At 36.3% G+C, this 15000-nt stretch overlaps 1 protein-coding gene and 1 long non-coding RNA gene across 2 annotated transcripts in view; both read left to right on the top strand.

Moving 5' to 3' along the window:
- Positions 1-6318, top strand: part of LOC135205809 (ecdysone-induced protein 74EF-like) — a 42020-nt gene extending 35702 nt beyond the window's left edge. Inside the window, exon 6 of the mRNA XM_064236966.1 lies at positions 3824-6318. Within this exon, the coding sequence (XP_064093036.1) occupies positions 3824-4289 (466 nt within the window). The 3' untranslated portion in view covers positions 4290-6318. The remainder of the gene's footprint in view (positions 1-3823) is intronic.
- A 7937-nt stretch (positions 6319-14255) lies between these two features.
- LOC135204279 (uncharacterized) overlaps positions 14256-15000 on the top strand; it is a 12484-nt gene continuing 11739 nt past the window's right edge. The window contains exon 1 of the long non-coding RNA XR_010312159.1: positions 14256-14375. This is a non-coding gene — a long non-coding RNA (uncharacterized LOC135204279). The remainder of the gene's footprint in view (positions 14376-15000) is intronic.

Here is a 15000-nt window from a genome sequence, read left to right as displayed (position 1 = left end):
ATAGCAAAACCGTAAATAAAAGGTTACAGAACGCTTCGCTAACGGTTTCCTGTCATTAAGTGACTGACAATGAACGGAATTTCTAGTACTGATATAATTATTTTTATAATTAGTATTATTATAACTATTTTTAATGGCGCTGCTTTTGTTGTCTGAATAATTCTATCTCAGTTATTCTACAAATTATCATTAATACAACAAATACAATAATATTATTATTAGTCATATGTAGCATTATAATCATCATTACTAAGTTGCATCCTGTTTGGGGTAGCTTCAGAAAAAAACGCAGGCAATGTTCAGCACAATATTCACCCTATAGGAATTGGATAAGGAATAAATCCATTATGAGCAGAACTTCTCTAAGTTCATAAAACTTCATATTTTATGTATAAAATACATCATAATTTTCACATTGTTGCAAAGAGAGATCAATGGGACTGGCAACCAAGTGCCAGTCCCATTGAAACAGGAAATGGAAAAATTAAGATAAATACGTACAATCAAAGTATCACATTCTTTTAGGCTTTGCTGTAAAACCGTCAGTATAATTGCTACTAAAAATGTTTGCAGATGTAATCGGACGAAGTCAATTAACTTCCTACGCATTCTAAAAACAACCAAGTTAGAGCAACAAATTCCAGCTAACTGAATTTTAGGAAACCTTTTCCTACGTTGCTTTGGAAATGATCAGTCGCTACTTGAACTTACAGTAAACCTCAGGTGTTTGGTACATGCGGCAATGGATCATCGTAAGCGTCGAAAATTAACAAGCGAATAAGTTAAATCTTAATCAAAACCACGAATCAAAAATAAATTAAAACATCATAAACAGTTTTGTAAATGTGTTGGAAATTACAAGAAAAATGAGTACCGTATTTGCGTGTTAAACCACTACAAGCATAAGGAGGAAAAAAAAAGAAAAAAAAGGAGAGGAATTTTACATAATATTCTGAAAATAGGATATCTCATACCGATGTTGCATTTTGAATTGCTGCCAGTTTTCCTGCAATTTAGAAATTACTGTAAGTACAAATTACTTCTCATCGCCTTGCATATGCTAATCTTTAGCAGCGGAAACTTTATAAGACAATTATAATCAAGAGAATTCAACGGTTCGACCGTATGGCACATTATTATGGAAACGACAAAGAGAGAGAGAGAGAGAGAGAGAGAGAGAGAGAGAGAGAGAGAGAGAGAGAGTCTTTTATGCTTCGGACTACTACATCAGGTAAATAATAATAATAATAAATAATAATAATAAATAATAATAATAATTAATAATAATAATAATAAGAAGAAAGACGAAGAAGAAGAAGAAGAAGAAGAAGAAGAAGAAGAAGAAGAAAGAAAGAAAAAAGTAGCAGAGCAACAATAAAAAATCTGATAATAACAGTGAACCTTTTCCCACTGCTCCTGGTTCAGTGACTGGAAACGAGCCACGAAAGAATAAGAACAAAAACAAAGAAGAAGACGAAGAAGGAGAAAAAAAGAAGAAAAATAAGGAAAAAACCGAACGTTACTCCGTTATGGAAATTTCTTAACAAGACAAAACAAAATTTGAGTTGTCCCGTTACTGTGTCACGGGAGTGGACAGACCTTCGCAGCTGTCGTAGCTTCTTCAGATCGCTATTTATTTTACCGTTGAAATCGCCGCTGAAATGACTATATTCTAGGTTTTAGGTGGTCGTCAAAAAACATTTTTGGAGCACTTGGTCTGTGAAAACCAGGAAAGAAATGGGTCTCTTAAATAAGGAGTGATGCAGAGTTTCTTGCTTTTATACGATTTGAATAGCTTGATCCTGTTCTGGACGCTTTAAAAAGGTGCTTGCTTGAAAAAAGGAATTTATTTATTGTATTGATGAAATATCCAGTGATAGTTCTGTTAGTTAGTGAATTCCGGGGAAGAAATGGTTTTATCAAATGGGGATTTATGAGGCTCTTGTTACTACTTTTTCTATAATTAAAGCTACTTAATTTTAGGTGTTTCGTATCTTTGGATGGAAAGTATTCTATTTCATGGCTCAAAATCAGATTACTATTTACTTTAGTGTTGAAATCACCGCTGAAACTACTTAATTTTGGATTTTTCATATCCTAAACCCAAGAAGCGTTGGGTTCATGGAATCGCGGCGAGAAACTATTCACTCAAAAGGAAGAAATTGAAGAATTCTTCGGTTTTGTACAGTTCAAACTAATTATTTCTGGTCCTTGGTTGCTCTAAAAAGAACTTTGTTTTTGTATCTGATGATGGTCCACTTTACCATTGAAATCACGGGCATATTTAATTCTATTCTCTGATGGTCTGGCCTTAAGCAGTTACATCACATGGAGGATTATGAATGATTTTCGTTCTTGTACGATTAAAGCGGCTTAATTCGAAGGTTTTGCTGCTCTAAGGAGGATGTTCCCTTATACTGGACATTGGATTGGTATTTACTTCACTGTTGAAGTCATCATTGAAATTGATACAAGGTGTTTTGGTAGTCCAAAGTCCTAGACCTAGGGAAAGGTTCTTTTACATCCAGGAGACTGAGGAGGAGATACAAAGCTATCCCTGTAAAATTAAAATAGATATTCTGAGTCTTTCATGATGTCAAAGGACGTTTGTTAGATTTTCTTTATTTTCATCTCTTTCCCTTTTCGGCAGTCGTGGCCGCGACCTGCAATAGTCGACCGGCTGTCAATAAACAGACAATGGTTTTCTGGAAATTTGTTCATAGCGTTCCTTCTGCTCTCAATATCGAACATAGGCTTTCGCTGTTGATATGAGTGAAAATCATGATTTTTTTTTTAGTTTTTTTTTCTGGTTATTAAGTAATTACGGAACTGACTTCAGCAGGCTGTCCTCTGTACAGGAAAGTTTCCTCTGTTTTTACAGGAAGTAGAGAGTTCTAGAGAAAGTGATGAAACATTTCTTTTCGTTCTTTCGGAACTTTTCCTTTCATAAGTAATTTAATGCATTTTCGTATGTTTTCGTTAATATCGTACAAGTATTATTTCCATAATTTTTCTCATTTTTGTTTTTCCTTTTTGGTTTTCTGTATAAGAAAACTATTGAGATGGCTTTGTCTGTCCGTCCGCACTTTTTCTGTCCAGCCTCAGATCTTGAAAATTACGGAGGCTAGAGGGCTGCAAATTGGTACGTTGATCATCCACCCTCTAATCATCAACCATACCAAATTGTTTTTAAATTTTTATTTAAGGTTAAATTTAACCATAATCGTGCTTGTGGCAACGATATAGGAAAGGCCACCACCAGGACGTAGTTAAAGTTTCATGGGCAGCGGGCTCATACAGCATTATGACCGAGACCACCAAAAATAGATCAATTTACAGTGGCCTTGATTATACACTGTACAGAAAACTTGGTTGCGCCGAAAAAAATTTCGGCTCATTTTCGCTTACTCGGGAGTAAGCTTACAAATTACTTCGTTGTTGTTGTTGTTGTTATGGTTAACCAATATCAAAATATATTAATTCCGAGGTAGAATGATTTAGATATTAAAGGACATTTGTAGCTTAATGCGTGTATATATTATATTATATATATATTTATATATATTATTTATATAATTATTAAATTAATATATAATTATATATATATATAATAAGATTATATAAATATAAAATATATTAATATTAATTAATATATATATATATATTATATATAATAATAATTCTTCATTAACATACTCCTCATATTACATCTCTCATATTATATATATATAGTATATATATTAATATATACAATACTACTATGTCACAAATCGCCCAATGATTTTTCCTTCACTACCACTAATTCCCTCCTCTACTTTTGCAGGCTGAACCGCATCGGGGAGGAATCAGTCAAGTATCTGAGCGACCTAGCGAAGGGCTACACCGCTGATGACTTCTACGCCTACAGAGACAACACAGAAAGCAACGAACTGAAGAGGCGTCGGTTGCAAGCACCGGAGTCCCACCCGGAGGGACGCCACCCTCAAAGACCTCAATACCAACCGCAACCCAGCTACGTCGAAAGCCAACAGCATTTCACACAGAGCTACCTGACGGAGGAAAACAAAGAAGGTCCTGAAGGCTTCCCCCATAAGGATGTCTTCAGCATCACTCAGCCCGATAGCAAGGAGGACGCCAATTATGAGACCCGTTCTCCTTACGGTTACTTTTCTTCCTCCAGTGGCAAGGAACACTCTTCCGAACAGCAGCAGCAGGACAGCGGGAGCCAAGCGATGGAGAAGCAGATGTTCAAGGTGTCTGAATTTCCTTACAGCTTCGAGAGGAAGTAGCTGAGCATGTTACTGTTTTCGTAGTTTTTCATATCTGTGTTCGGCCATGTGGACAGTTATAAGTCTAAGTCTACAGTTAATGTAACTTGCGAATAGCTCGATACGTAGTATAGCCTTCGCTTATGTCTATATTTTCTGTAGCTTGGGCGTAGGTCTATAGCTTGTGTAGCCTATTTCTGGGCATAACGTTTACGCTGCTAAAGACTAGGCCTATGTATTTTGCAGTCTACATTTAATTAATGTAACCTAAGAATAGGTATATTTTTTATGTAACCTGTTTCTAGCTCCTACGTTCATGCTTTCCATGCATTTCACAATAGGTCTACAACCTTAGGACTAGGCTTCCGTACAGTGAGGTTCCTACTACAAACATAGGACTTACGGAAGACCACCTTAAGGTTTGTCTTTGAATGTGAGGCAATTTTGTTCATAGACGTTCACCAAACTCATAAAACTTTCTTGTAATCTCTTAGATCAGTGACGATCTTATATAACATTATGTTCCCTTGTGCATTCATCCAAATTTTATTCTCTTAATCATATCACATATGTAATTACTAATTTATTTAAATATTTATTATTTTATTTATATACTCATTTGGCGAATCAGTCGAGTGTCGAGTACTACATGGTGCCTATATTATTTTGCGATGTTCTTTTGTTATTGAATTTCATACCGAACGCTGTCTTATCAATTCTAGTTTACGATAAAAATGAAAAACTTAACACAAATTAAAAACAAATAGAAATTGCCCCTGCTTAAAAATAGTTACCATTAATTTATATAAATCAAATTATAATTATTTATCTATTATTTCAAACTCGCTTCTCTATTTATTCTTAACTTGTTTCGGTCCTGTACAATTATTTATGTTTTCAGAAATGCCTAAAACCATCTTTTGTAAATAATTTCAAGTCTGTTTTTAATGTTATATTTTGTTTAATAATTTTCTTTTTCTTTATTGTTGATTTTCTATTGTTGATAGTTGCTTGTTTCTGTATATGTTGCCTTTATTTGTAAAACTCTGTGTATGTCAAGAATAGATTTTGTTTTTAAATTTTTTTATTAATCATAATGATGTGTTATTAAGGTAATTATAGAATAATGAAAAATCGATCTGATTTGTTGATTTTTTTGTTTTTGTTTGGTTTTTGTTTTGAACAAGTTTCCCGTCTACTGATCTGGACTGTAGTTCTTTATGCCGACGTCTAAAATTCTGTTGGCCTTGACGTCTATAAGCACACAAATACAGACGCGTGCACGAAAAAAAATCATATATGCATCTTTATACATGTTCACATACACTGTATGTATATATATTTGTGCGTGTGTGTCTGTAAGTATAATTATGATTACCATAATGCCTTTCCTCTTAACTTCTCGAATTCTTCACTCTTTTTGGATACGCTTGTCACTGAATAGCCTTAGAACCAAATGCAAGAAATGAAGTAAATTTGCTTATCAAATCCCTTTAAGGACATCAGACTTACTTCGTGTTCTTGCGTTTGGATCTAAGACTTTGTAGTGATAAGTGTTTTTAAAAAGTGGGAAGAATTCGAGAAGTTTAGAGGGCAATGTGATTATTACAACTGCATACGTATTTGGTGAAATGGGAAAATATAAGTAATGTCCATATTGTGAATGATAATTAGCAAAATAATTCAATGTATACCGAAAAAAGTGATTTAGTTATACAAGCGACATAACGCATAAGCTATTATGTATCTAACTAGTACAAATTTTTCATAGAGCAATTACGAATTTGTACATTTTTTAATTTTATTATCTGAACCGTTTTTCACGAAGTGAATACGCTGTAATTTCAAAAAGGATTATTTATTCATTTGCAAATCATAAAGTTGGTGTAGCAATGACTCCGTGAGTAATATAGAATTTTTGAGCTTTGAACGAACTCTGTTGCTATTTATTTATTGTAAAATGTTCTTAGTTAAGTAATTTATTGTTATTTATAACTCTATTCTTTGTTATATGCAAACACTGTGTTGCAAATAAAGATATCGTGAAGAATCGTATTTTTGAATATATATTATCACCTGGTTTCATTTGATCATTTTTCGTAATTATATCAAAACTACTACTGTGTCAACTTACTGATTTTTGACGCAATTTGTCATAAATTTATGAACTGACTATTTTCTACCTGCATTATGATCCATTGCCATACACACTAGATTCCTAAGGTCTGTTGCAAGTTTGTAAGAGCTGAAACTGTGAATGAGGTTGTTAGTGCCTTGTCCATGATGCTAATTTGGGCAACTTACACAAGAAGTTATTTTTTGAATGGCTGGGATTGCTAAGGTTAGTTAAGTTATTCCAGTTCAAAATACAACCATTCCTATTTTGCCGTGAGAATATAAGTGAAGTTCCGAAGAACTACATCTCACTGAGATGTATTTCTATGATAGATAATAACCGATAAATATGAACTAAAAAATATATACCAAGGAGAAAACTATGGAATGTAGGGCACGGGCAAGCAGCCTCATCCCATAAACCAATGATTAGACATAAGGAGAGGGCTGAACACTAAAAGAGCTCTTAGGAATCTGGTGTTTGGAACGACGGGTGACAATGAGGCCCAGAAAGATAACTGAGGAAGCATCCATGGCAGAAGAATGGAAACCAATTGATGGTGGAGGGAAAATATTTGATAGTTAGAATACATGGTAAAATTTTTAATGGCAATGAAATGCTTATGGGACAGAGATAAAAAAGAACAAAAGTGTAGAGCAACCATGTCAGTACTTATTGCCATCATTAATTACTTAAAAAAATGCGGTGGCTTATTTTCATATCAGGAGCAATTATTATTCCGATGCCTATTAGCATTTTGTATAAATTAGGAAACAAAAAGAAGAAGATGAAAAAAAAAAACAATTATACCATCACACAATTGCTCAGTATGAAGTTCTGAAGCAATGGCTAGATATTTATATAAACAAAAACGTAGCCAAAAAAAAGAAAGAAAAAAATCAAAGAATACGAAATCATTCCCCATAACACGTTCTATATTTACATACATATATGCATCACACCAACGTCTGACCAAAACATATGTTTCTACTAAAGCCTCACTTCGTAATGCGTATTACATAATCATCCTTGCGGTCTAAACGTTACAGAAGCAGCTATGTTACAAACGGCTTATGAACGTCTTCGTTACTGCGCCACTAAGACGTTAATGAGTCAATTTTGAAGCCGCCTCTTGATCTGTCATATGCAAATCTGTTTAGAATTATGGTGGCGTTTGAACTTGCGTCAACGCCACCTTCATCATCATCATCATCACATCACAAATTATTATTATTATTATTACTCATTCAAAGTGAGCAGATATCTATATTTACGACTATAGAAGCTTATTATTATTATTATTATTATTATTATTATTGGTTGCAGGTCCACAATAATATAGCACGTGAGTATATGGTCTTTAATGGATATTAAAAGCTTTCGAACCATGTACTAGGTTCATCTTCAGTCAAGTGAACATTATGACTTTAAAAATTCGTCGAAATAGACTTCTGAACAGGACAATTCTACAACGAAGAACGCAAATGAAGGAAGCGCTCAACAGCTCAACTAGGTAAATGCGCTTATGCACTACATGCACAGAACAATGCAATAGCCTCCCATGCTTTTAAGAACAACCATAGACCGAATTGGGATGGATCTAACATAATTTTTAAAAATAACAATGTCCAAACAAGAAGACTAGTGGAGGGCGCCGCCATGAACTTAGGAGAAGCTTTTTACGGAAACAAGTCGTTCGTTGGAGAGGACCCATTAGTCAATGTTTACAGTCTTTAAAACTTTGCTAGAAAATTTGATTTTAAGACAAGCTCTGCTTTTCCTCTGCCTGTTGCTGGCCCCTCTTCTGCTCTTCTCCCTCAGACAGATTACAACACAAGGGACGTGACGTCCACCAATGTTGCAGCTGCGCCGCCAGGGGAACACCATGCAGCATCATCATAGCCCACAAGACGTTCCAGCTGATTAGCAAACAGGAATTCGAACATCAACAACGGAATTACCTAGTTGGGCTGTTGAGCGCTTCCTTCCTTCATCTGCGTTCTTCGTTGTGGAATTGTCCTTTTCAGAAGTTTACTTCGACGAATTTTTAAAGTCATAATGTTTACTTGACTGGAGATGAACCTAGTACAAGGTTCGAAAGCTTTTAATATCCATTAAAGACCATATACTCACATGCTATGTTATGGTGGACCTGCAACCATTGTCTTCATTTTCGACACGGAAAACTGTGCCCATTATTATTATGATTAAAAGCGCTTAAATGGAAGAAACGAAACAGGACACTTGCTTACAAAGCGAGCTTCCATAGGAAAAGTGTCTATATGTGAAAAATGAGAAATAAAAAAAATCAAATAAATTAGAGTAAATCGATAAACAAATATTAATTGATTTATTTTGCTAATAGCAGTATTTGCTGCCCGGATAAAAGAGGGTTGAGCGGTAGGTTACCATGCCCTGATGCAAGCATGAAGGATCCCAATGTTTCAATTTTTTGCTCTACTGCGTAGGTGTTTCCGATAATCTAATTTTGTGTGGACAGGACTCTTATGCCGAAGACACACGCCCTTACTAAAAACAGTTAAATATGTATGTATTTATACTTCGTGAAGATTGGGAAATAAGTTAAGTGCATCTTGGTTGAACCAGACCACTGAGTTGATTAACAGCTCTCCTAGGGCTGGCCCGAAGGATTAGATATTTTTACATAGCTAGGAACCAATTGGTTACCTAGCAGAGGGACCTACAGTTTATTGTGTGATCCGAACCACGCTATGTCGAGAAATTAATTTCTAATCACCAGAAACAAATCCTCTGATTCCACGATGGCAGAGCGGGGAATCGAACTTAGGACTACCGAATCGGTAGGCGAGCACGTATAAACCACCCGTCCAACGAGGAACTGGGAAGATTGGGAATTCAAGGGTTAACCGATTCCGTCAGTCTTTCATATCATCCACCTCTGGAGACTGTGGAACTTTCTGTCTCCCTTTACATTGCCAGAAATACGGAATTCTCTGTCTCCATCTGGAGTTACGTAATTTCATCTGTTTCAGTTTAAGGGGTCTGGCTGTCATAACTTCATGATAGAAATAGTACAAGAGAACACTTTTCTTCCTTTGACCAGGTCGTCTCATCCCACTAGAAATGCGGCGATCATTTCTCATGCTTTCAACAACAATTCTATTGTCTGTTGACCCACTTTCCTTCAAATCCACCACATCAAAAAAGATAAAAATGTATGAAAAAAAGTCGGTTTCACTCAGGATGTCAATAAAATAGAAAATAAAAAAAACAAAAGATGAATTTTAAGAACAAGGAAAAGATGAATTTCGATTTCTCTTAAAGAGTCACCAGTCATGACTTGCTTTCATAGGCACTTTCTATTTCTTTTTTCATCGGTCTCGTTTTACTTAGTCCCGCAACCCCTCAGGCTCGGCAGCTATTTCTTAGCCTCGATCTGGGAAAATTTCCTGAGTCAGCAATTAGCTTTGATCTATGCCCTGATTTTCTGTGCGTGTGTACGTTTATCACACAAGAAAACGAGGTATATTAAGGACACCAAACTTGTTTACCAACGAGTAACCATTAAAATCTAGAAGGTACATTTTTCCCATTTTAAAACTAAGAAAACCGCTAATCGATATCTCATAACTATAAATCTCGGGATCCTGAGTTCGTTATTGCAGCTGAGTGGTATCGTTAACGTCTTGCCCTTGTGGGTCCCGAGGTCAGACCCCACCCAGGCCATTACAGATTTTCGCTGTCACATGACCTTACAGTTCCTGTGAGCTAGAGATTAGGGACTTGGGAACCGCCGAGACCTCAGGAATCATTGGCTAATCCTCTGCCATTGTTAAGGAAATACCATCCAAGAAAAATGAGAATGTCCCTGAAAACTAAGTATACAACACAAATATAATAATACTAATAGATAACCATTAAAATAAAAGTTTTCGTTGTTGAAAATATTCTCTCTGAATACCAAACTGAAATTCTGTTCTGGTGAAGTTTTCCTAATGAGGTTTAGTGGTGTGTTCTGGTATCATTATTTAAAAACAGCAAGATTGGTCTAGTCCAATCGGCGTTGACAGACGACGAAGCCAAAAACAACTATAATCTCATCTAATCCACATGTTAGTCCGAATGACACATACACAACTCTTCATCTGAAATCATCACACTCCACTAAAAGCACGAAAACAGGAAATTATCTTTAATATGTTACTTTCCTGTCGCTGATCACTAACAGTTGCGGTGTTTATAACGACATTTTAATGACAGCGATGCGAACTCGACGTATTGTATGTGTGTCAGCGTTCTTAACCTGCCGTAACATATGCTGGCTACGATTTTCTGTTGCTTGTAATCTTGTATGTTTCTATGTTATTAGAGGTATTGTTGGGACACGACAACAAAAACAAAATTACCTAAACTATACACAAGCGCAGACACGTACACACACACACACACACACATACATATATATATATATATATATATATATATATATATATATATATATATATATATATATAATGATATATATATATATATTATATATATATAATATATTATATATATATATATATATTATATATATATCGTCCAACAAAAGACATTCCCCAAGGAAACAGGGGTTTATGAAATCCCATGCCAGGACTGTGACCAATCTTACATCGCATTTACAAGAAAATCACTTCCCCAGAGATTAATACAAACACAAACGGTCAGTTAAGTATGGACGAACAGAACTCAGCTATTTTCAACCATATAAATGAACATAACCATAGAATAAACTGGAATTTGTCACATATAATTTATAGCAGCAACTGCCGGTACAATAGTCAAATGATGGAATCGGCCTTAATAAAAAGAGAGGCAGGTAATGAACATCTCAAAAGGAGCATGAGATTCAGATGTGATCGACAAGGTTTTCATTCAACCAACGCTTAAGAAGATTAAAGGAAGATTATCAGCGGGGGTGACCTAAATTGGCTTACCTGTGGATGGATCTCTTGGTTATATAAACCGACCTTTCTGTAAAATTTTCTCATTCATATACCTGAAGAGAGAGACAGCAGTCTCTGAAATATAGTACTTTTCTCTCTATATTTTGGTGTTTTTAGGGTGGGCTCCTTTCTATTATTATATATATATATCTAAGGAGCCCATAAAAACACCAAAATATAGAGAGAAAAGTGAGAACGTTGGTTTTCTGTATATGGTAAATTTGTATTCTGTCGTGTCTCTGTTTATTAAAACATCAAGAAAAGGAATTTTGTTGTCTGTTTCCCATTCAACTTTAAATTTGATACTGGGCACTAATGCGTTTAATTTTGAAAGGAATTCATTAAAATTGCCCCCCACATATATCCCAAAATGTTAGAATATCATCTATATATCTCATCCACAGCATGTTTTTGGGTTTTATTGCATTTATTACTGTAGTTTCAAAGTATTCCATGTACAGATTGGCTAAAACCGGACTTAAAGGACTACCCATACTACACCCGAATTTTTGCATATAGAATGATTCCCCGAATGAAAATACGTTATTAGATGCACATAATTCAACTAACTTTATTATTATGTCAAGCGCCAATGGGAAATGATCTGAATAGGGGGATAATTTTTCCCTCAAAAACTGAAGAACGTCCTGTATTGGTACTTTTGTAAATAGGGAATCTACGTCAGGGCTTAAAAATTTTATGTTGTGAAGTGGTATATGTGCTTCTCTGAATTTGTGACAAAAACCTTCCGAATGTTTAATGTGACTGGGAGAAAAAGTGCCTAAAATAGGGGAAAGGAGGCCAGCTAACCATTTAGAAATTTTGTAATTGAAAGCTCCGGCACATGAAACGATGGGTCTGAATGGAAGATTGTCTTTGTGAGTTTTGGGAAGGCCATAAAAGTAGGGGAGTTTAGGATTAACAACTTTAAATTTCTCTAATAGTTCAATACTCTTTTTGTCTTGGTCAATTAATCTTACTTTCCGGAAAAATTCTGTGGGGACGTTTTGGTGCGGATTTTTCGTCAGTTTGTCGCAAGTGTTTGTGTCGCTAAGGAGTTGGTTGATTTTGTCGAGGTAGAAGTCTTTGTCCATTATTACGATTTTGCCGTCTTTGTCTGATCTACTTATTATAACATCTAACTTTTTTTTTTAGCGAGCGGATGGCTATCATAAATATACGGGGAACAGGATATTTCTTATTTAGGTCAGTTAAAGCATTTAGATGTTATAATAAGTAGATCAGACAAAGACGGCAAAATCGTAATAATGGACATAGACTTCTACCTTGACAAGCAGACAGACAAACGCGAATGAATACCTTACAGCCGTCCTAATTCGTTGGGAAAGGTATAAGACCAACCTAAATTTGTCTAAGACCTGGACTTAAATTATTTAAGCTTCCTCTTTTGATTTTGTCCTTAGATAATGGAAACGGAAAATGGTTTCAAATCCCAACTATGGTAAACAACAATTAGCATCTGCAGTTACTGATACTAGCATACATATGTACGCAGAAATTACGTACGAAAGCGTAAAGTAACTAAGTCTATGGGCATATCCAGCCTCGTTTCACGGGCAGAACCAGCTCCGTTTCAGGAAATCCCTTCTCACCCCCAACCGCCTTCGAAGGGGGGAAGGTAGGATGAAACTCCATTATAAACCATCTTAGGGGTCCCACTCTATAACCCTGCCAAGTTTTCATGCCTATCGACCAGCCGTTTTGACCGTGATTGAATGACAGACGGACGGACAGACATTACGCCCATTATAGTATGATATGAGGGCAACAGGTCACAATGAGGCAACAGAAGTCAGCAACAGAGCGAGCATGCGAGCGACTGAAAAGTTCGGATATATATATATATGACTGGTAAAATGTTCTGTTACAACAGAATTCCATCTAATAAAAGGAGCCCATAAAAACACCAAAATATAGAGAGAAAAGTACTATATTTCAGAGACTGCTCTCTCTCTCTTCAGGTATAGCCAAAGGCTAAGCACTGGGATCTATGAGGTCATTCAGCGGTTAAACGGAAACTGGCAGTAAAAGGTTTGACAGGTGTAACAGGAGGAAAACCTCAAAGCAAGTACACTATCAATCAAGTGTTCGGAGAGGGGGGGAAAGTAAGACGAAGAAAGAGAATATGAAAGGAGGTACAGTAAAAGGAACGAAAGTGGTTGAAGCTCGGGGTCAAAGGCACGCTGCAAAGAACCTCAAGTAATGCCTACAGCGCACCGCATGAGGTCCACTGACGGCACTACCCCGCTACGGGGTTAGTCCCATCTAGACTGTGCCACACAAAGGCCCCATTAAGAGGTAGCTGGAATGTCCCAAAATCCTTAAAAACCCAAAACATCGCCTACAGAGCTTCGCATGAGGCACACTGTAGAGCAGTGTTTCTTAAACGTGGGGGGGGGGGGGGGGGGGGGGAGAGGTTGTTCAGCAATTTCCAGGGGAGGCGAGAGCCCTTTGGAAAAAAAAATTTCTCTAATTATATTTCGTTATTCTCTTAACAAGAGTGAGGAACCAATATTCAGAAGTTTATGTAAAAGTGCAAAAGTATAGCCTTATAACGCTACTTTCCTAAACTCTACTACTCTAGTTAGGCTCGTTGGGCTGACCAGGTTTTGTAATTATTGACCTTTCTTCCTCTTCCTCGAAACCCCTTCTCTTTCTCATTTTCTTTTTATTTTACTTTTAAACCTGGGAGGGAATTTTACTCATAGATGCAAAGCCAAGGGGCCAAACTCTAGAAGGGGCGTGGTAATATTAAGGTTAAGAGCCACTGCTGTAGAGCAACGTTCCCCTCCAACAATCCTTGGGGGTTGGGGGGGGGGGGGGGGTGTGTTCGCAACCATCGGTGAGAGGCAAGATTTATAACCTCTTCTTCGTCCGGTAACCGTAGTTGCGTGGACATTCCACCACACGCCATCGGTCGGGGATAGTCTACCACAAGGTGTCGGAGAGAGCTTGATTTCGTCGTCCGTGTCTGAGGTGTTTGAAGCTTCTTCAGAAAGTGTAAGCGATAGTGTGAATTATGTGTCTGCCAAAGGTGCTGCGGTGATGCATTATTATTACTATATTGTTGTTATCTATGTATGTAAACCCTCTTGTGAAGCAAATTTGAAATGTCATGGCAATACAAGGTAAGGTTCCGCTTTCACAGAACAGAGGTTTCCTATGTGACATGTACTGATAAAGGGATATATCGCAGCTAACAAGTAGAATACTAAAATAGATAAATACTGCATGCACTTAGAAAAAAATATAAGTGAGAAACAATCAACAAATTTACGAGGAACAACTACCATATAAAAGTACTTTTAAGCAGTTCGTAGCAGAAGTTAATATCAAACAGTGCTTTCTCGTGATTATCAAGTGTGTACTGCTTATACAATTCATACATACATATATGAAGTAATGTATAATTGTATGTTTACACATGTCCATACAGGGGTGCATATGGAGAGAGATCTACGCAAGCACGATATAATTCAAGTAAAAGAACATTTGTCCGTGTACATTCGTGCTTGCGTGCGTGATAGACTAACAACGCAAGCATGGCAGATGTCTAGTATTGCAAAACATCGCAGTAAAACTTAGAAGGGGCCTAAATTAGTGTGACTCACATTCTCAAACATAT

The sequence above is a fragment of the Macrobrachium nipponense genome, chromosome 24 (genome assembly GCF_015104395.2).
Source record: "Macrobrachium nipponense isolate FS-2020 chromosome 24, ASM1510439v2, whole genome shotgun sequence".
In the NCBI taxonomy this organism is placed as follows: domain Eukaryota; kingdom Metazoa; phylum Arthropoda; class Malacostraca; order Decapoda; family Palaemonidae; genus Macrobrachium; species Macrobrachium nipponense.
This window is presented reverse-complemented; position numbering and strand designations above follow the sequence as displayed.